This window comes from Echeneis naucrates, chromosome 20, assembly GCF_900963305.1.
Source record: "Echeneis naucrates chromosome 20, fEcheNa1.1, whole genome shotgun sequence".
Classification (NCBI taxonomy): Eukaryota; Metazoa; Chordata; class Actinopteri; order Carangiformes; family Echeneidae; genus Echeneis; species Echeneis naucrates.
In genome coordinates, this window is record NC_042530.1 from 2,568,299 (window position 1) to 2,590,779 (window position 22,481).

The following is a 22,481-nucleotide window of genomic DNA, read 5'->3' on the forward strand; positions in this document are numbered from 1 at the left end:
CAGGAGTCGACTTTGGTGGTCTGGGATCACATCTTTTTGTTAATTAGTTCTGTTTGTGGCTGATTTGAGAGTGAAGCAGTTCAAATGAAAATTAGACCTGAAGTCTTTGTAGAGGTTCAGAGAAAATTCCAATCAAAGCGCCTCAAGGTCTTTGAAATGTGCAACAGTGAGATAGTGTCAGATCAGCAGGTGGATTGGTGTGTCACATCAGTCAAGTAAAGGAAAATCTTTGCAATCCCACTCTGGGATTTATGATCGTACCTAGTAGATAGTAACAAAAACGCCATCTTGAAATGAATCTCCCCTTGCATTGTGTCCGGGCTTAACTTTATGGCCAGGTTAAGCTCATTGGTGAAAGAACGGCTGTCAGAGTTCCAGTCATTCAGATGTGGATCAGGCATATTTCAAGCCGTTGTGTTGAAGCAGTTATGTCCTTGTGATATTTACAAATCAAAATGGATCCATCAGATTTGTTTCAGGCTTGGATGAAGGTAATCTGGACATGTGGATGTGGGCCAGCGTGAGAAAAATTTGTACCGTGAAGGAGGGATGGTTGAGTTTTGCCAACCATTAACCTGCAGTCAACAATTATAAGATTGTGTTGGCATTTAGCAGCCGCTTGTTTGTTTTAGGTTGTTTAAAATAGGTTGAAGTTCTTTTAAAGAAGAGTGACTAGGAGAGTTTTGGTTTCAGTTGTTTTGAATTTTAGCTTCAATCTAAGTTAATTTATTTCTTTTTATTTTTATTACTTCACTCAAAAAGAGATTTGGACTTGATGCTGCAGCTCCTGATGCCTCTCCACTCAGAGATCAAGACCACACTTCCATTATTTTATGGGACAGGGAAAGTGAGAGGAACCAGTGAGGAGAAGCGGCAGGGAGGAGGTGGAGGAGGTGGAAGAGGAGGAGGAGGGGTGGAGGACTTAACTGGAGTGTGTTAATTTGTATATGGGGTTGTGATGTCTGAGGGGAGGGCTGGATCAGAAAGCGATGGTCCATAGAGAGAGGCAAGGAGTCAGATTTCAGCTTTGCAAGGGCCCCTCCAGTCCCCACTCACTGAAGCTGCCTTTGTTTAACTGGGAACCAGAGAGAGAGAGAGACAGAGGGAGGGAGGAGGAGGAGGAGGAGGAGGAGAGTGACAGGATTTTAGTTTAGGTTGGAGCAAGTGAGAGAGAGAGAGGCAGAGTGAGGTCCATCTCTCTCTTGCTCTATCTCTTTCATTCATGAACAGGGCGAGTTTACGGCGCCTCTAAGCTCCCCCATCACCGAAGATGTCTTCACGGTAAATGAAAGCAGCTGTTTTTTTGCATGAAGAAGTTGTTTCAAGTTAACTTTGAGTCAGTTTTCTCACTCTTCAGGTCTGTTCTTGTGCAGCATTCCTCCCTGGTTCTTTGGATTATTTCTACTCATCCTCCGGTTCTTCTGCCGTCACTCCTCTGCCTATCAGCTGCTGGACGGTATGTGCACTCTCTCTCTGTTGACTGCATGCTGCCGGGCAGAAAGAGTTTCTTCTGTTGTTGGTGAACTTTTATGCTGGCTGGCTGACTTTTCATCTGCTGAATATGAATGATGGAACTCTTGAACTCTGACACTGAGGCACAGTGTGATGTGACTCAATGAAGGATGCTTTAATATAACCAGACTCCTGCAGTCTTATTTGGACAGGTCATATGAATGCTGCTGTGACACTTTGGGAACTTTGTTGGTGTTATACAGATAAATGTCATGTGCAAAATATTCAAGTTCATTACTGACACATTGATACAGAGCAGCACAGATACATTCTAAGTCTATGATTTATTATATTAGAGAGTAAAGTTTTCTATTTTTTCTGCATTTTATCTGTTTTCTCACAAGTGGATGCTAATTTAAGCATGTGAGCTTATGAAGTCTATATCGGAAAGATTTGGGCACATGCATATTTACATCTGACCCCCTCATTTGATAAGATCATGCATCCCATGGGATGCTTCATGCTGGATTGGGTTGAGTCACTGTATATACATATATGAAGTGTTTATACTGGCTTTGGGGTTGGTAATTGTGCGCAGAGTGAAACTTGAAGTTTCAAACTCTTTTTGGAAACTTTGCAAACTCCCAGGAGTCATTTCTTGCAGATCAGTATCACGCCATCAGGTCCATAAAGTGGATACCTGCTGGCTCCTGTGCTGTTGTACGATGTTTTCAATTATATCTCCACTGGTGTGTTTTTCACAGCTCCTGCGCAGTGCTTTGTTGTCTTTGACTGTTTTCACAGCTTAAATGTATTATTTAATTAATTAATTATTATTTTCCATGATTAATGAATCAATCAGGGCCCTTCAACATGGTCCCCATTAGCCCAGAGAAGAGCTGCACATTTTCTTTTCCATTGCAATTGGAAACAGGCAAAACCTCCCAATGTGCACTTTGACAGACAGGCCGTGTACTCAGTAGCAGTGTATGATTAAGACAGAGGAGATGATGTAAGGCAACAGATTTTTTTCCAATGTGTGGTCAGATGTGAAGGTCATTGTCTCTTAGAGCTTCCTTTTATTAGTTTTCATCCAGGACTTCAGACAGACAGGCCAATATACCATCAGGGCTTCTGTCAGTGTGCTGGAATCCAGATTGGCATTTGAAGCTGTGTGTGTGTTTGTGTGTCTCTGTGTGTGGATATCTTGACTTATGATCACTACAAGGACCTCCATGTCACAAAAGTTGCATTGTTTGTGGGCAGTCCAATAATTACGGGGTCTCTTTAGCTGATGTGGCCCCCCCTGAGCTCAATTGTCTTACATTTCAAATTAAACACCACTTTGGCTACTTGTGGCAAGAAAAAAAAAACTGTAACCACTTTACAATGAGATCCTAATTATCATATAATGTGAAATGTGATCCGAGTTGTAGAAATGCACGTTTGCTATTCAGGAGAACTCAACAATTAATGAGTGTGAGGAGGTGGGCTGAGCCGGGTTGCTGTTCGGCTGAAGGAAAGTTTTGAAGTGTGACTCTGCTGTAGATCCTGCAGAGGCTGGATAAGCACGAGGCTCCACTCTTAGGCTGTTTGTGCTTTTGCCATATTCATAATCGTCTGCCATGATTCACTTTTTCAAGAGGGGGGAAAAAAATTGTGTGTGTGCGCGTGCACATGCTGGCTCACTTGCCAGAGAGAGAGAGAGAGAGAGCGAGAGAGAGAGCATCAGGGACAAATTTTTCCAAGCTGCATGCTGTAAATATTCTTGAAAACAGAGCTGTCTCCGTGGCAACATTGACATTTCTGTGCTTGATTTGAAATGAAGGTCATCAAGTTTTGTTAGGATGAAGTGGTGCATGCTTGCCCTCCCAGAACTGTCCATGTCCTGGTGTTTTTAGAGAAAAGATTTATGGACACATACGCTGGCGAATTCACACCTTAATAGATTTTTTTTTTTTTTTTTTAATGATTCAGTTGAAAACCAATGAGAGTAAAAAGAGAAAAACTGGAATGAATGGGCAGATGAGTCAATTCTTCCATACACAAGGTCGTGAATGAATGTGAGTGGATAAAATCTGAAATAAATAAGACAGACTTCTGCTCACCAAAGGAGTGAATGCATGAACACAAGTGTGGATGCATGAATGGAAAGAGCTGCGATCAAGAATGTCAGTGTATGAATAAGATGAATGAAATCCTGGCCACATATTTGAATCAATGATGGATGAGTTAACAGAAGACTGATGGGTAACATGCAAAACATGCAAGACAGCTTCATATGCAAAGAAATGTAATGAATAAATGAATGAATGAATGAATGAATGAATGAAGCATTTATCATGGTTGTGTTAGAAGTTCAAAGGAAGCTTTAAAAGATTTAAAAGAAGAAATAGCTGTCATATTTTAAATGTTCAAAGCCGCACAAACAAATAAACAAAGCAATGAATCAACTTTGTCCCTTAACTTTGTTAAAGGTCCAGATATCAGCTATAGTCGTGGTTTTCATCCTACAGAGGAGCCGTAAAATCACAACCTCGGGGAATTAGCTGCTGTTTACTAATGAGCAACATGTCAACCATCCCAATGCTTATTATGATCTCCTGGGGTTACTCCGTGGATCAGCACTTCTACTTAATGGATATCATGCACTGACATGCTTCGCTGTGCACACACATACACACACGTGCCGATATGCCACGCCTACGAGGAAACTCACGCGCAAGTTGTTCTCCATCTGCTGTCCACATGGTAATTAATGATAAAAAAACAATGTTGGTAATTATCCGAATGGAATGACACAAGCTTCTTGGACACAGTTGGCTATTAGGGATAATGAATATGATGATTTGGCGATATAACTCTTGGTGAATGTCGCTGTTGAATCCAATTAAGAGGGAAAGACTGATTGGCTATTATGCTGCGAGTCCTTAGAGAACAGAAAAAGGTATCAAGTGTGTTGGTGATATACCAATTTTAACCAAAGGGTGGACTAAACAGCGTCATACATTACACACATTCGTTTCACATGTAAAACAGATTTGCTAAACGCAAGAAAATGGACACTCAAAGTTTTAAACTCCGGTTCAAAAAAACAAAAACAAAAATACAATAACAACTTTATGGAGTTAAAATGAGCAAAGGCAGAAATTCACTGGAGGATATAATGTCTCTTTTTGTGCCAGATTAAACCCAACGGCAGTCTTATTTCTCCCCCTTGTGCTCCATCAACACTGGCCATATTGGAAGCTTTACTAAAACACAGCTGACTTATTTTTATAGGAAAGTTAATTTCATGTCACAACTTTCAAATCAAACCATTAAACCCTGTAAATGAAGTCTCGAGACTGGGGTTTAGTTATCAGCGTGTCTGATTTATACTAGATGGTGGAAATGATTAAAAGCCCTCCACTCCTCCAGATGTGGATCAAGAATAACTCCAGTGTCTGCAGTGGTCAGTCTTATGAACCATAAACAACTCCCACTGATGACCTGCTTATTATATAAATGTATCAATAAAGATTCACTTCACAAGTTTCGTGAATTAATTTGTGAATTAATCTGAATTTCTCACCTGCATAATGGTGAGTTACCAAATTTCCCCTGAGGATTACTAAAGTATTGCTGATTTTGACTCTAATATTAAATAGTTTACAGACAAAACATTTACAGCAAAACAACATACAAAACATTATCTTGGTGGAACAAGGAGAAGATTTCTGAACACGAAGAAAGTTTCTATTCAGTGTCTGAACAAAAGATGTAGAGAAGGCTGCGACATTAGATAAAGAGAAAGAGCTCAATCCAATATAAATCATGGTAAACAAAGCTAGCTCGGATAGCAGCAGAAACACCTGCAGTCTGGCTCTTGACAACCGATTAGTCAGTAGAAGTAAGATGAGATTGTAATGAGTATGTTTTTCCGTTTGGTGCTGATTTTCATGCTCTATGATTCATATGAGATTCTGCTCTGGCTTCGGTTCGATGTAGGTCATCTGGACCTCGGTTCTCAGTAACATGACAGGTTTTGATTAGAAGTGTAGTTTCAGTGAGAAGCTCAGTACTTTCCAGCATTAATTTCACAAGTTTTAAAAAAAGAAGGGGAAAAAAAAACAAACAAGGACCATGGACTTTTAAAGTCTCTGACATCTTCCAATGAATGAATGTCCAGTTAGTTTCCATCTTCCACATGATGTGCGACACAGGTGAGTCCACTGATATGCACTGTATTCAATTACTTTTTTGTTTTTGTTTGAAGTAACTGACGCAGGCCTTTCCTGCCTAAAATCCGCAATAACGGGCTCAGAGCTCCAGAGCTGTCACCAAATAAAAAGCAACCAGAGGATATCATGACTACTTCGTCATGTTACACAAGGAAAATTGGCCAGATGTTTCTTTGACCATGTAAATGTGTGTTTATACTCTGCAGCTGTGTGTGAGAGTCAAGCGCCCTCTGCTACTTCATGAGGTAATTACATAAGTAATATCTATGCTTGGGACAGTTTGCATAGCAGATGCTTACAAGTAATTATCTATTAAATAAATGTTTGCTGTTAGTGTGGACAGTGAGCGGTTTAGCGTTTTGCGTTCAGTTTATCCTTTCTATTGCCAAAAAGCGTTGCAGAGTTGGACATCGGAATTAAGACTGTCCTTGTAGTTTTGATTTCTGATTTCATATTTATCTGATTGTTTGTGTCTGAGATGGTGACATAAGCCGTCTTGTGGCGGTTTTATACTTTCATGTGTGTCAGCAGACTCCAACTGATTCAAGATGTACTGGTCGTACTGTGTCGCACATGGCTTCTGCATCCCAGATTATTCCTGTTTACTTCCATTTGCGCCGATATCACAGCTCTTATTATCTTCATATGGTTCCTTTGTAATTTCTCTCATGATTGATTCACTGTGTTGTTTTTGTGACGCCCACGCAACGACCTGCTTAGAGCTTATTTTTGCACTGTGACCTTTTTAAAGCCTTAATGAGGGCTTCTTATGAATTTATGGAAAAGTTTAAGAAAAGGAAACTGAAGACTGTAAAACCAGTAAAAGAATCACTGTCAGATTTAGTGAGTGTCCTGCTGACATAACACGTTGAGGGAAGCTGTTTCAGGGCTTCCCCCTCCTCTATAGATGCATCTGCAGATAATCCACAGCAATACGTGTGACTAAAACCATGAGCATTATCCTGGAGTGTAAACAGGAACAGCTAAATTTGTCCTGAACAAAACAAACCACTATTTCGAGTTTTGGACGCAGTGCGCTGACAGAGGCTGTTGGGTGAAATTAACGACTCTTCAACGCTGGACAAACGCAGGATGTGTGAAGTATCGGAAAAGTTTCTGCATGGGACGGTCAAAGTGCGGCACCAAATGTCACTTTGACCTTTTCGCCTTGTGAAACCTTTTATGAGTCATCACAGTAAAAACCCTCCACGAGGATTTGTAGAAAGACTTTGCAAAGAGATTAGCGGAAGAATCTAAATATTGTTTCATCCAAACTCATCACATTTTCCTCATGAAAAGCAGCTTTGGTGGAACATTTCTGATGGATTGTTAATTCTTACATTAACTTATCTTTCTCAGTCATCAGTCACTGCAATCAAAGCTTCGGCCATCAAACAGCTTTAATTCCAAACGCTGCAGCTGCGAACAGTTTGTTTGATTTGGTTTTGTCCTGTTTTCTCTCCTCAACCTTTGTTTTCATCTTGGTTGATGCAGATCAAACAATACAGCATTTCCAGTCTGTCTCTAGTCATCTTCTAATTTTTAATTTTTAATTTTTGCACTGGCTGCTTTTCATTCCATTGTTGCATAAATTTATCCTTTACATCTCTGCTTCCATAATGTCACAGCACTCACTCAGTATCGACTTCAACAGCAGTTTCAGATATCTAACAAGCCTCGTCTCTCACTATGTTGAGCATGCACCTATCGGTCAGAGGTCGAGCTGCCTTGAAGCTCCACTCTGTTCTAGATGTTTTGATCAGGCAGCTAATGGTGTTTTTACACAGCACGGTGTAGAGGAGCAGGCCGGCATCCAGAGAGTTCTGGACCAGCTGGGACAAAGTGAATGAGAAACACTTTCTGTGACCTCACCATCCATTAATAAAGTATCCTTGACCCAGAGGCTCTTCAGTGGCCTCTAAATATGATGCAGGATGAATAAAAAGCTCTTCTTTATGAGCTGAAGTTTGCACATAAACGTGGATAGAGCTGGAAAGGGCATAGCTGTAAATGACAGTGCATCCTGTGTGCTGCACTCTGCACTTTCAACTTTCTTCCTGCGTTCCTATAGGAATCAATTTATGCTAACGTAAAGTGGGATGAATTGGTGTGTTTGTTTTTCTGGGAGCAGTCTGCTTCCTGGCTTTTGCAAAACATGGAATCTGTAACAGGCTGGAAAGTGTCCGTCAGGGCGGAAAGATAGAGCAGAAACAAGCAGGTGTCTGTTCAGCTGTGTGGAGACCACAGAGAGAGGCAGACAGAGTTGGAGAGGGAGAGCGAGAGGGCACATCCTACACGTCATGCAGCATGCCACCTATGAGAGGCCTCGTTTCTGTTAATCCTTGTTAAATTAAAATGCTGCTATGACATAAAAAGTCATTGTTTCCTGAGATGTATGAGCCTGCAGTGGCGTCTACCGGAGGAGGAGGAAGGCTCCGCTAATGACAAAGCAGTTGTCAGTGAGAACAGATTTACGACGGTTTCACTCTGAAATATCACTTTTATCCTCCCTTGTGCTCTGATCTCAGTTTGTTTGCTTGTTCAGGATGTTGATGTTGGGGTTTGGGCACTCTGCTCCGGTTTGGCTAATTGCTAGTTAGGTGACACTTTATTTGGACTCAGCTAATCATTATTAGATGTTTGGCTAATCATCTGCAAATAGCCAATCATTACAAGAAGCCCTGACGCTTTGATGTGTCACCTTCCACACCCAGTCCTCTTTCTGCATACACAGCACGGCCAAATGTGGAAACCCAAAGTTTATTGCCATCTCTCGCTGCTGTAGAGACCTTCAGCAAAGATGTCCTAATACTTTTGTACGATTAGTGTAAGAGTCTGAAAATGATCTAAATGGTTATCATAAGTCTGCGTAGCTTCTCTTTTAAATCGAACTGGGTCAAAATAACGTGTTCCCATCCCGTGAGGTGACCCCGGGTCAGAGCTCAGGCACCGTCCCTGGCATGTCTTCCCAACCTTGAACCTTTATTTTATTTTTTATTTTATTTGTCAGATGGCTGCTGGTCCTTGGAACCCCCCCCCTGCCAAAAAAAAAAAAACCAAAAAACTTTAAGGACTCCAAAGACCGCCTGCATTTGCCCAGTCTGAGCAGGAAACACTTGGTTCCTTCTCATTGGCTTTCTCAGGAGCTGTCATCGTAACAGCAATAACTGAGGCATGTTTTTTTTTTTTTTTTTTCCTTTGGCATCTTGAAGCACGAGAAATGGGGAGAACTATATACGCTGATCTGGTTAGTGAGTCAACGACTGACACAATCCCTGAGGGAGCTGTGATTGCTTCCCAGTGGGAGGTGGGATTAGTGGAGTTGCTGATGGTTGTTTTGTGTTGTGCGTTTGTGTGTGAGTGTGTGCATGCGTGCTCAGCTGATCTGCAGCTGCGTGGTTTCTATGCACACTGTCTGAAAATCCCAACATGGACCACCCTCACAGTTTGGTCTTAATTTACTTGATTGTTTCTCCACCGCTGATGAGTAAACAGCAACAAACATCTGTCTCGCTGCACCTCCTCCAAATTCTTCTTCTTTCTCCTTTAAATATCTCCCTCTGTAACAAATTGTTTGTTTCTCATTACCTTGAAAGTTGCTCCTTCTCTTTTGTTGCTTATGACAACTCATTCTTTTGAAACAGCAAAAGTGCCATTTACTCTGCTGAGAAATTCCTGAAGAATGGTGTGAAACTTTAGCACAGTCGATGTTGTATTCCACCAAAGAAAAGCACTGACTCCCTTTTAATAGATTGTAATAGTAAAGATTACTAGTAAAGACTATTTTACTATTACTTTTATGTTCTTACAGTTTAAGCGGATGCGCTCAGTTGAGATTGCACACCAGGCTGCAAAGCATATTCAGTTTCACCATCGTACCAAAGTTAGCTACTGTGGTATTGCATGAAAAGGGTGGGCTGGTAAAAATTGATTCATTAGAGCTGCTAACACGACTTCATGCTTGTGTGGTCGCAGAAAGAAAATCAAACATCCAGTGACTTGTTTCTTCACTTCCTGAAGCTCTGTTCAAAGTGGTGGGCTTGTCATAGATTAGATTTGTTTCCGATGGCTCTGGGTGATATGTGTTGGAGTGTGGAATGTGTTTTTCTGGTATCCTACACCATAAGGTCACATTAGTGAATTCCTAGTAATTATACTTGTCAGTGGTTTACAATTTATTTCAAAGGAAAGTGACTCAAATGGTCAAAACAGTTTGGATCTTCCAGTTGGATAAATATCCTCCCAAAATGTTTTTTAATCCTGATAATGAATGTTCCTGAGTGGTTTCATATATCTGCTTTATCCTGAATCTGAAAGACATAAATGACCAAATTGTAGAAAAATGTGTTGAATTATTTCTTCCTTCGTATGTGATCCCACAGCTTTATTTGTAAGAGAGGACACAAAACAGACGTATTATATCATAACAGAAAGATAAGCCGAATAAATGGGTGTTGTCATTGAAAACTGTAAGTCACGTAAAAGGGAAAGGTTCTGTGGAGCCTTTACTTAATAAAGAGAGCTGAGTTAAAAACAAGAATCAGGTTTGTGTACCGAAGCTGACAGGCAGAACGGCACCGCAGTAATCAGCCATTTTGATGACTTTCACATGACTTTCACATCCATTTATTTTACCTCAGGTTGAATCTGCTGATTCAACTTGAGTCCAGCAATAAAACAGAGGTCAGATCATTACTGGCCTTGTTCTCTGAAATGTTAGTTCCTGTTTCTAATCTCACAGATTCAAGTTAAAAAGTCATTAAATCGTTAAAATCCAAACATTTTTCTTAAACAACACTCCAGAATTACAAAGGATTATCGTCACCATTGGCAATATGACATTGGACTATCTGTGGTAAGAGCAGGTCTTTCCTCAAGCATTCCTCCTCCGTGTCCTCAGAGATCCTTCCTTCCTCTCCAGCTCTGAGGTGAACAATGCTGTCATCAGGCAACATCCGACATCACGGTCTGGTGCTCAAACCTTCAGCGAGCTCTTTTGAGCAGATCAACTTTCCAAAAAGCTTTCAAACGTGAGAGCAAGTTCACCACCTTTTTATCTCCTCAAAGCAACCGTGATGTTTCCCCGATGCTTCAACACGGGCTTCTGGTTATTATTACTAGTTTGAATTGTTTGGGTTGTTGGACCAACAAGAACCAGCAGCAAGACGACCATTTTATTGGAATCAAGACATCACAAGGACTTGCTTTTTTTTTTTTTTGTTTGTTTTGTTTTGTTTTGTTTTGTGTGCCACTTGAGCTTCCATACTTTTCAACAGCTTCTTCTACCAAAAAGGGAAAAACATATCTGGTGTCCAACCTCCCACAGAGAGTAGAGCAAAGGTTGGTCCTAATTTAACTTAGAAAATGCCATTTCCTTGCTGTTTCAGTAGCTCCTTTCCAAATCAGTCAACAAGCCCGAAGTAATGGCAACACTGTCAGATTAAGGAATTTGCTTTTAGCACCAAATGCAACTAAATCAGATAAAAAAAAAAAAAAAAAGAAGCAAAACAAAGTCTCTGTCAGTCGTGAAGCTGCTTTTACTGTAGTGAAATCAGCTGAGAACAAGCTGTTGTGGTTCTCAAGAGCATCACAACCAGGAGTTTAAATGGAAAATCCTGGTGTTTAGAGGCAATTCCCTGGTAAGCATGGCCTGAAATTAACTCCAGCCAACAACGAGAATCTGGTCAATTTTTTTCTGCTGTGTTTCTGGCAAACCTTTGCGGTCCATCTGGTCATCGGTTTTTCTCCAGTTCACTCTATTGGATTGTATTTTTTAATCCATTGCAGCTGTACATGTAACATTTTGGCAACCATGATTTATCTAATCTGATGCACTTTCTATGTATTGAACTGTTTTTATATTCTGGACTAAATCGAGACCAAACAGCAACATTCTTCCAAAAGTCCCTGCCCCCAGTGAAGAGGCCTGTCTCTTTTTTTGAGCAGTGCACTTGGCAGCCCTGTGTCAGCAAGCTTTTAACAGCTGAGTCAAACCTGGCAACATGGCCTCGAGGAAGAGAGGCGTTATAATGTGATGTTGTGGTTACCTGCGGAGATTTCTGCCCATTTAGCAGGCGGCTCCAGGATCCTCTCCCACTGGCAGCAGATACTAAACATGAACTCTAGCCCAATTTCCTCGCAGCAAAACAACACCAACTGGGAAATCAGTTTACTTTTGATGCGCTATTGAGCACAAGACCTCAGAATGCCAGCAGAAGTTTTATCTTTTGTTTTGATGTTTTCCTTCTTATGGAATACAGCAGAGCCAAACTTCTAAGCTAATATCTTTTTCAGAGAGGATTGAAGTCACCTTCAGAGGAAGTGGCATCCTCTTGTTGGTTGATTTCAATCAAGATTTGGTGCGCAATCATTTTAAGACGACACAGGATTTCTAGTTAAAAAGACAGAACACCATAAAAATAAAGCGAGATCACTTATCAGCTGAATCGTTAACTCTGGAGGACTTTGTTTGTTGCTTGGTGTTATTATTGACCAGATGGAAATGCCATAACATATGTTTTAGCTGTAAACACATTTTGCTCACAGCCATGTTTTTGATGACAACATTTTCAAGCTGACAGTTCACCTCACTGTTCCATGCAAGATGAAGTGTGCTGAGAGGCTTCAAGGTCTCGCTGTGAAGTTGCCAACAGATGATATAACGCACATGTAATGGTCTGGAACAAGACGAGTGTGACGGACACTATCATCATCCTCCTCCTCATCATCATTATTATTATTATTATTATTATTTTTGCAGCCTTGGCTTGCCTTGTAGACCTGAAGGACAGATTGGTGTTTGTCAGGGTTGTGGCTGAGGTCTGTAAGTTTATGAAGTGGAAGAATTGTGGTCATGTTCCGCTTAGAAAGCTCTCTGGAAAATATATACGACCAAAGGATACCGTGAACTCTGCTAAACTGTAATCTCACTCTCAGAAAGCACAGAAGTGAACTTGAGCCTGGTTCATCCGGTCTCCAAGAGTTTGATGGCTGTAAATACTGTGCAACCACATTTGTGAGCCAAACAGCCTTTAAATAATGTACAAGATGGGACTCTTGCAGCTTTCAACAAAAACAAATTTGATCCCATCCCACCACAGACTGGAAGATTTAAGTTTATGTTTATGCTATTTTACATTAGTTCATCGTGGAAGAGGCGTATTGAAGCATTTTACCTTCACACAACGTGCAGGTTGTGGACCGGAGAGAGACTACGAGGACATAGTAGATATAAAAAGAGGAAAAATCCTCATTTTCATTTCTAGTGTTTTTAAAAGAGTTGCTGCAATGACACAGATTTATACAGATGTGCTCTCTGTAGTGTGATATTTTCCTGATCAATTCAGGCCTGAGTCTGTGTTGATGAGCATCCCCCCGGTAGTGAACAGCACACAAAGACATAAATATGTTCAGATCAAAGCATCCCAGAAAAATCAGTAAAATCAGACAGAAGCAGCATCTTGTTTACGTATTACCACCGCCACCGTGCACAAAACATTTGTGAGCAATTTGCACGTGTTGACAGTGCGAGAGACAGGCTGGAACTAATTTCTCAGAGGAAAGGCATATTTATATCCAGTTATTTTGGTAAACTGTTGAATGAAACAGTTTGAATTGGAACATTTGTGATTGTTTAGAGCAGTGGCTTGGATGAGGGATCTGTTGGGGATGAAAGGGGCTGTCTGGGGGCCAGCAGGTACGTGTTGAGGATTTTTATGGAGGCTAACATCCACGTGCAATCTCCTCTGTTAGAGGGAGTCTGCGAGCAAGTGGAAAGGCCGGCTTCTAAATCTGGAAAGTTTTATGCCCGTGCAGTAACTCACACACACATTTACATCTTCAGAGCGTCAGGAGCTGAATCCTGGAACAGTTCTTTCTGGATTAAATTACCTCAACAATGGCTCTGTAAATCAAACGCCTCATTCTGCAGAGCACCAAGACCATTCATTATTAGACGGAGGGGTGTGTGTGTGTGTGTGCAAAATGTACAGGAGTAAAGAATTAACAGCATCCTTTTCTGCTTTTTTTTTTCTAATGCAGCAGATTTTCTGCTAATTAAACTACCATTACAGCGTTTCCGCTCAGGACAGTAAATGTTCTGTTTATATGAAAGACAGTGATGACATCAGACACTGATTTTCACTGATTAATGATAATGATCAATAATTAATGAAGAGGTGCTCATCAGCCATTTAGTTAAACAACAATTTAATGACTAATTGATTTAAGTTGTCAAATAAAAATGTCAGATTTTTATAGGTCCCCTTCTGAAAGTGTCAAGATTAATAACTGCAGTTTGACAGCTTCTTTGATTTTCAACTAAGAAATAATGCAAGATGCCATGTCAGATAATTAGAGTTTGGGGTTTCTGGCATTTCACTGACAAGTAATCAAACCCAAATACTCAGTCAGGACATTCTGAAAAAGGAGGATGCTGTAGCTTCAGGTTCAGCGGTTTTAATAGCGGCCATGCTTTGTTTTAGCATTGATCTGCTTTACATTCATTCACTCAGACTGACTGACTGCAACAATAGACTTCAGCACTCGGGGCTATCGGTGCCTTTGTCATTGGCTGCAACACTCAGTCTTCTTTATTGTCTCTCTTTGCTGCACTTAAAATAAGGAAGAGACGGGGCTTGCAAGGTCACTGGCTCCCTTCCACGTTTGCCACTCATTTTCAAATTTATGCTCAACATGATGAAGCAGCAGACGCCGGAGCCAGTAATAACATAATGATTTTTACCCAGTTTGTTTCATCTCGACTCTAAAGGTTTCAAACTGTTGAAGTGAGGGTATACCTCCTCTGCTTTTCAACATAGTTTTTCCGTATGTTGGGCCAAGCCTGACTTCAAGCAACACAAAACAAGCTTTCATTGACGAGTCAACTCTGTGGAGACACAAGTCAGATGTTCTCTGCAGAGTTATATATACTCATGGCAGATAAAAACATGCTGTAAGCTAGGAGAATTGACTGGAAAACAAAAAAAAATGATGCGTCCGTCGTGCTGAGCAGATGGACCGGAGTAAGGCTTTGGGGTTTCCTGAAGAGCTGGACCGTTACACTGAATATTATAAAAAACAGCACTGTAGGGATCTTGGCTCTGAAGCTGAGAAACTAGCACACGGCTGTTTGTCCGTGTTGTGTTTCTTTTAAATTGAAATCAGAATTTGTGAAGACCAGAGGCAAAGAGGAACACGTGGCACAAGCAACAAAACTGTTAGACATCCCTTTAATACCTGATAAAAATCTTTTTACAAAGTGAATAAGAGCTGGCAGATCCCAGTGTTTACCTTTTAGAGTGCTCTCTCTGCTTTCAAGAGCCTCTTTCTTATCTTGCCCTCCATATTCACTGTTTTCTTAAGCTGCCACTTGCTTTGTCATCTTCCTTCTTTTTCAACCTGCTTTCTTCTCGTAACCTCTTGAATTCATGTCAAGTTCAGCATGCCCTCTACTGTCTAAGTCCTGCAGATTAGACCATTTCACATTCTTTTCCGAGTTTGCCCTCCCTGACAACCAGAACGGAGCACCGCCCCATGCCCAGCAAGAAGAAAACAGACTCTCTAAACAACTTATGAAACAAATAGTTGTCCACCTCCTAAGGAGCCCTCCTAAAAAGGCTTGGCTTTTGTTGGGGCTACGTCACTCCAAGCACCTCAGAGACAAGAGGGATTTTAAATTAAAATAACAAGGCAATAAGCTCGACCTGATTTTTGACCTGACAGATGAAGCTAACAGCTGCTGAGTGTTCTCGGTAGTTGTAGGACACTGGGATCAGGAAATGGGGTCATTTGCTTTGTGGGTTGAACCTGGACGTGCTTTTGACCCAATTTAGCAACTGATGTTGGAGGCAGGCGGTTTCCGAGTGGGTCTTTTGAAGCTGATTGTTGCTTACACTGGAAATCTGGTGATAAGAAGTAACTACCAGCACCAAGAGCTCCACCCAGGTCACAGTAGCCGTCGGTGGTGCCAAGTGACTCAGTTTCAGTTCACTTCAGGATGTTGGTTGAGCTAAGCTCAGGACTCTTGTGCATCAGTAGCTTCTACACCGAACTAGGAAAAGCATTTTTCTGTGGCCCAGACTTTGTGCACCTGGGTTTTGTCATGTTGAAATAAGGAAGGGCCTTTCAGACAACAGCAAACTATTGTCTTCATACATTCCTGAGTGCTGCTCTGAACAACTAAGGGTCTTTTTTAGGGGGAATACCATTACAGTCCATAAACGTATACATGTGAAGAACATGCTTTTAACCTTGAAATGAAGAAATGTAGACCTTGCACTCGAGTCATTTGGGCCATTCCCATCTGGGTCAACACTCTTTAAACAGCAACAGCCAAGTGGCCACACTCGAGTTGATGAATGGAGCGGACTGCAAGTTGACTGGCTGCGAGCCCGCGTTTCAAATTGTATTGAACAACTGACAGTGCAGAACTAAAGCAGATGGTAGAGCTCAGCCTGCCCCCCCCCCACTTTTTTCTTTGTAGGGACAGTTTGGATAAACTACGAGTATCCTCAATGTGATGAATACAGACATGCCGAAGCTTTGGCACCCATCACTGGAAAACATGGAAAGGGGATCTTAAGGGATTTATTTTATGGCTTGCAGAGCTGATATAGATGAAAATGAAAAGGCCACAGTTGGAGATGTTGATCCTTCAGTTGCACCTTTGTGCATTTTGTTCAGTTATGGCTTCTCTTGATCTTTCCCTTTTTATTTTTTTTGTCATTTTTCCCATCTCGGCCTCTTTCTTGCTCCCTCCCTCAGTCAGCATTTTTCAACTCCTTTATTTCTTCTTCTTCCTTTCTCCTCTGGCAGGAGCCATGACAAACCACAGCCACGTTAAAAGGTCCCAGATGTTTTGCTGATCAAGAGGAATAGAAACGCTGCACCTTCCTCTCTTTTAATAGGCGATTGATTGCTTTTTCCATTATTTCTTCTCCTCTCTCCTCTCCTCCCATCATCAAATTAATTTCTATTAATACAGAGGCTTTGCACCTCCTCTCCTCCAACTCTATGCAGAGGGCTGAACATTAGCACGGCAAGCTGCCAAAAACAGGCCGTCTGTTCACTGTATTTTTTTTTTTTTTTTGAGCTATCCCATCATTACTTTGACACCCTGGTCAGAGTGCAGTTTCTACAGCTGGTTAAACACAGCTTGGGGTAAGCCGCAGCAACATGTAGTTTACACTGAGCCACATGACATCTGACCCCCGTGGACGTCCGCTTGTAGCACCAGCCACCAGCTGCTTTAATGAACCCGCCAACAGAGTAAGAAAGAATGGTTTTAAATACATTATGTATTGACAGAAAAAAGTAACCAGCGTTGACACATTTCAATGCTAGGACTTCATTTTGTCCTTCGCTGTGTTTGTATTGTGGTGTTCTGACTTTTGTTGACTTTTTATGCTTCCCTTAGGCGTTTCCACCTGAGAGCCTCTGTATCTTTTGCTGTTCTTCATGATGATCCTTTAGTGTTTTCCATCTTCTCCAGAATCACTAAAAGTATCACTGCAATCCAGTCAGACTTGGGAAGACCGACATCTGTTGTGTTAAGTCCTCCTGTGTCCTTTATAATGTTGTGAGAGGTTTAATTTCTTCAAGAATTTCTGCACCGGGTTCCTTTGTATGCTGCTTAAATTCTCATTCCAACTATTGAGAAGCTGAGGTTAACTCGAATAAGCAAATTCCATTCCAATTCATCTCTTCTTTTTTTTTTTTTTTTATAAACTTTTCAGAACATGATGAACCTTCAGGGCCGCAGATATTTGTCTTTAGCTGTGCACTGAAGCACGCGTTTTTCAGTGAAGTTAAATTCTTCCCTTTTTTATGGAACATGCACCTGAAAGCTGCATGTAACTGAGATATTCTGCTGAAAAGTGACCTGAGGGGCTTAAGTGAAGATTTAAGAAAAAATACAGCAAATATTCCACTTTACAAAGGTGATACTGTTCTCTCACTGCTGCCAAGTCGGTGCCCCATATTGAGATGCAAGATAAGAGTTCTAGGGGAGTGCAGTGTGTGTGTGTGTTTGTGAGTGTGTCGGGTCATTATGTGTTTGTGTGTGTTAGACGGGAGTAGGTTTTGGCTCCACTAACACTACCTGACTCAACTATTTGGCCTTTGGCGCTCTGCAGCCTTGGACCTGGCCAGCTTGTACAAGTACGGAGAAAAAAAGGACCCTTATCAGTGACCCCAGTCCTGTCCAGCATTGGCTCATATGGGCACACTCCAGAGTTGTGAATGACTTGTCCTGACCCGCACCAAAATTGCATTAAATCTGGAGGGATGGTTTAAATTCCTATATTGTGGAGCCAAATAGTTTGCTGAACTCAGTATTCACTTCTGCTGTTGCCCAGTTTTACATTTAGAGCAGAAAAGAGCCATTTTTATTGTAACATGACATGGAAGCAGTATGAAAAGTATATCCGGTGGGATATAAATTAATTTATTTGGAACATGAAATGCCCCATCGACACCAGATAGAGGGTTAGAGTTAGAAGAAAATTTTAAGCCCAGTCATAAATAAAAATAAGATGTATATACATAAAAAAAAGTTAAGATCACACACATCTATCTAAGACTGGAAGTGTATTCTGTCCTGACCTAAAACGACCCCTCATCTCCTTCTGTATGCTACAATTACACTGTTATCATTAGGAAGTCATTATACGCTCCTCTTTCACGGTCTGCTTGAGTCACACTGAGACCCCTAACCCTGTGTGAAACCGACAGAAAACCTCAGTGTAATTTGGCACACTTCTTTTTTTGCCAAGACGTCGGGTTGAGAATGGATGTTTGTTGGGGGCGGAACAAAAGATGCATACCTATCCTTTGTAGCACTAAAAAGTCAGACCTCTGTTATGCTAAATGATGAATTAGATTCCTAACCCTAAAGTGTTTGCATTGCACAAAACTGCAATGGGAGAGTGTGGGGCTAAAGAAGAGACTTCCACCAGCAGCCAGTGGACTTCAGTGAGAGCTTTCCTCTGCGTATATTATCATATATTAAATGGACAGTAGTCTGTAAGACCACCGGCTGAGAACTAGCTGGTCCGGCTCACTGAGAAACAGTCAGCTCTGCTCCCTGAAGACCAATGTTGGATGAAACACAAGAATGTGCTGCGCTTACCTCGCAGCCCGTTTTACCCCAGTCCAGACCTCGCTTTACCTGTCCAGCATAAGGCGCCCGTTGTGTTTGCATGTGCGTCGCACAGTGTGAGAGCGCTGCCCCGAGAGAAACCTTTTTTTTTTTTAAAGCTACAGTAAGAAAAGATTTCCAACTAGTAATGCACTCATTGTTGTGACTTCAGTCTTCCATGGCCTCTGTTGGCTGTAAATAAAAACATTTTTTGGCAGATAGAAGGTTTTCTCAGCACACAAATGCTCGAGCCTCAAGCAAAATCGAAAGAACTCCATCCAGAGAAAGCCACAGTCTCAAAGTGATGGCTATATCCCTAAATTCACCCCGTCACACCATCAGGAAGATGATGAACACAACTTGGTTGATCCTGCTGAAGCACAGCACTCTCTTTCCCTGGAAGTGATTTTATTCAAGAGTTAGTGTCAGCACATAACATCTACACTTCTATAATGCTGGTAATACTGACTATAAAACTGCTATTGAAGACACTGCATAAACTTTGGTCCACTAAAGTCTCACGCATAGCAGCGGTTTATGAGGAGTAGACAAAAAGTGGCGGCCTCTGTCTTGGGGCGTACCAAGGTGTTTTCCGGCCAGTTTGATTATATGTAATCATTCCAACGGGTTTGGGGTTAACTTTGATTGTCCAGGAAACTTGCAGGATTGGGATATGAGAAGGTTTGTTGCCTGAACCTTCCTCAGCTGAACCTCTGGGACCTAAATGAGGTAAGTCCCGTTGAGCAACAGGCCATCACCCAGTTTAAACCCGAGCATTCATCCAATGCACATGTGAGGTCACAGGCCAGTACAGCCAGCACAACCATGTCATCGGCAAAACAGCAGATCGTACACAAAACCGAAGTCACGAACTCTGTTCAGTGGAATCGCAAAGATCGCAAGATAAGTCAGATACAAACAAATTAAAAAAACAAAAAAAAACAAAACATTGTCCGTGCAGTAATCAAGCCAATCTCCTCACATCTGGCAGTCTTGTGTCGTGGTTTCAGTGCTGCAGCTGGAATCAATCAAGGATGAGATCGTGCACGCTACATCGGTTTACTGCGGTGGGTACAGCGAGTCATTTCTTGGCGCTTTCACTCATTCAGAGGTGTGTCTGTTTGGACCACGGTCACCATGTGACGTGTCAAAATGATGCCAACGGATGAGGCCACTGGACAGAGTTGGTAGAAGTCGGTCATTTTTAAGACTTTTTAAGATTTTTAAAACAGTATGGCTGTTGCCATTGGATATATGAAATATTGGGTAAGAAAGCTATCTTGATAAACTCTTGATTAAAAACAAAATGCGTTTCCTAAGTACTCTGGTCCATACATGTTCTTCCCAAATACCTGAAGTCTCGAATAATCCTAATCAGCGATACGATCACTCGGTCTGAGACTGAAGCCAGCATTGCTCCCCCACTGAGTTTATCGTTTCCTCTCAGTGGGATCGTGCTATTATTTGTACTGGTTTGGCTACTGTGGAATTTCCCCAAAAACATTTCGTGTTTGGGATTTGCCTCCCTTAACCCGACTAGCTAATTGCATTTTCTTTTCTTTATTTATTTTTTTCCCACCAAGGGAACTAATAGCTCAAGCCTGAATAATCAGGCCCCGAGCACAATGCTGAAGTAGCTCCTCTCCTCGGCAGAGACCAGAGCTCTCTACAGGGGTTAACTGGGGACGTGAACAGAATTTTGGTTGAGTCAGTCTTGGAACCGGGTCTTTGTAGAGCAGCGCTGCTGAGCCAAGAGCATAATGTGTCATGGAAAACGGCTATGAAATCCTGCAGATAAAACATGGATGGATGTGACTGGTGGCGATATAGGCGAGAAGGGCAAGTTAACGCAGACATGCAGATTTTCTTCTCTTGTGCAGTCAGTAACGAATGGACTGTGGTTGGTGTTCATGACAGCTGCACCAGGCGTTCTTCGTTTACATAACCAACCTTCAAGAGCGAACATGATCTCAGTATCAACACTGATAAATGCGGCATGCAACAAGAGAAACAGCCTCCTCTTAGTTTTAAACACAATCGTGTCCCTTTTCTACTGAAATGACCTCATCTGCTTTAGCAGGAAGTGACCCAAACAGTCTATTGTGACCTTTCTGGTGAAGAATAATTGTCAAATGTGGTGTGTTGATAGCTGGAAATGAGAAGTTGGAGTTTTATCCAAATATAAATTACATTACCTTAGGAAATATACCTGACCCTGTTCCAACAATGAGGACAGCAAGCTTTGAAATTGCCTATTCAGATTCCAGTAAGCCATCTGGTTTATCTCACCAGCAGCTGAAATTTAAATGGTTATAAAAATTACTTTCTGTTTTTATGAGGTAATCAGCTGCACTGTGATTTTGTTGAAGTCCAATTAGAACGTGAGCTCAAGTTGGCTTTATTGTGGAAAATCTCCTCTTACTTTACTTTACAAGAATTTCTGCAGCCAACAGTTTATCATTCAGCGATAAGACTGATGCAAGCGTATTTAGTATATTTCATATTTAATTTATGATCTGGTGAATAAATTGCAAAGGTTGTGGGCGCCTCAATTGAAGCTGGATGCTGATTTTACCAAACTGAGAACAAGCCGGCTTTATATTTCTGCTGTACATTAAAGAGGCACCAGGTAACGTCTGACTCAGTAAACCCGACATATTTACTCCAGATATTTGTTTGTGTTTCCCAGGATATGAAGGACTCCACTGTAAGTGAGCTTCCTAAGGATTATGAAGGCATATCAGGGGCAAATTTACAGTTTGATGATTTACAGCCCTCATTTCTGATTTTGACTAAAAAAGAAGTACAGCCATCCAGATGGTTTTAGTTTTATTTGCAAATATTTGAGGGATCAACACAGTCTCCAGTTTTCAGAGAAACTCTCTTTCAGTAGAAAGAGCTTCCAGTGAAAATAGTTTCAGTGTGTTTTGTTGATTTGTGATCGATGACAAAGGAATTCACTTCACTTCTGGAGTCCTGGGGTGGCAGCCAAAAAAAACTACGGAAACCAAAACTTCACCAAAAGATTTTTGGAAAGTTTGGTGAACCCACCCTTGCAACAGTAGGGAATATTTTCCCACACAAATCATCTTCAGTACATCTCTGGTGCCTTTCCATGTGTGTCTCATATATTTCAGCTGCTGCAGTAAGGTGCTTGCAACACCATGTAATCAGTTTTCACCAGTGGGATGAGTAAATGGGCACAGGATCAACATCAAACTGTCTGTTATGGATAAAATGTGTCTGCGAAGCTGTATCAAATCTGATAGTTTGCTGACTTTGAGACATTCTTGGTGCGTCAGTTTCTGTGCCTGTGATCCTCCCAGGCCTCTTACTCCGATCTGAGCATGACTCTCACATTCCTGAGAGCCGCATATGCAGGTGCTACCTCATTTCTTCGATATCTAAATCTCCCATTTCTACTTGAACATAACAATCATTTTCCCATGACGAAGCTACTACTTGTCGTTCTCATATTTTATAGTTCCTTGGTTATATCCCCTCTGGCACACACCCGTATTTTTCATTGCACTTATGGAGACTGTGGTGTTTCTTTCCTTGCTCGCTTGCAAACATGATAATGCAAATGCACACTCCATTGCTTGTATAAAGCAAATGCGTTCAGACAGGTTGCAAAAATAAACATATTGATGGTGAGAATTAGATTT

General features: G+C 41.4%; 1 protein-coding gene across 2 annotated transcripts in view; it reads left to right on the forward strand.

Annotated features, from left to right (window-relative positions):
- The first annotated feature begins 1,144 nt into the window (after window positions 1–1,144).
- LOC115061153 (collagen alpha-1(XVIII) chain-like) overlaps window positions 1,145–22,481 on the forward strand; it is a 45,987-nt gene continuing 24,650 nt past the window's right edge. For both annotated transcript variants that reach the window (XM_029529419.1, XM_029529420.1), the window contains exons 1-2: window positions 1,145–1,281; window positions 1,374–1,456. In XM_029529419.1, the coding sequence (XP_029385279.1) occupies window positions 1,271–1,281; window positions 1,374–1,456 (94 nt within the window). In that variant the 5' untranslated portion in view covers window positions 1,145–1,270. The remainder of the gene's footprint in view (window positions 1,282–1,373; window positions 1,457–22,481) is intronic.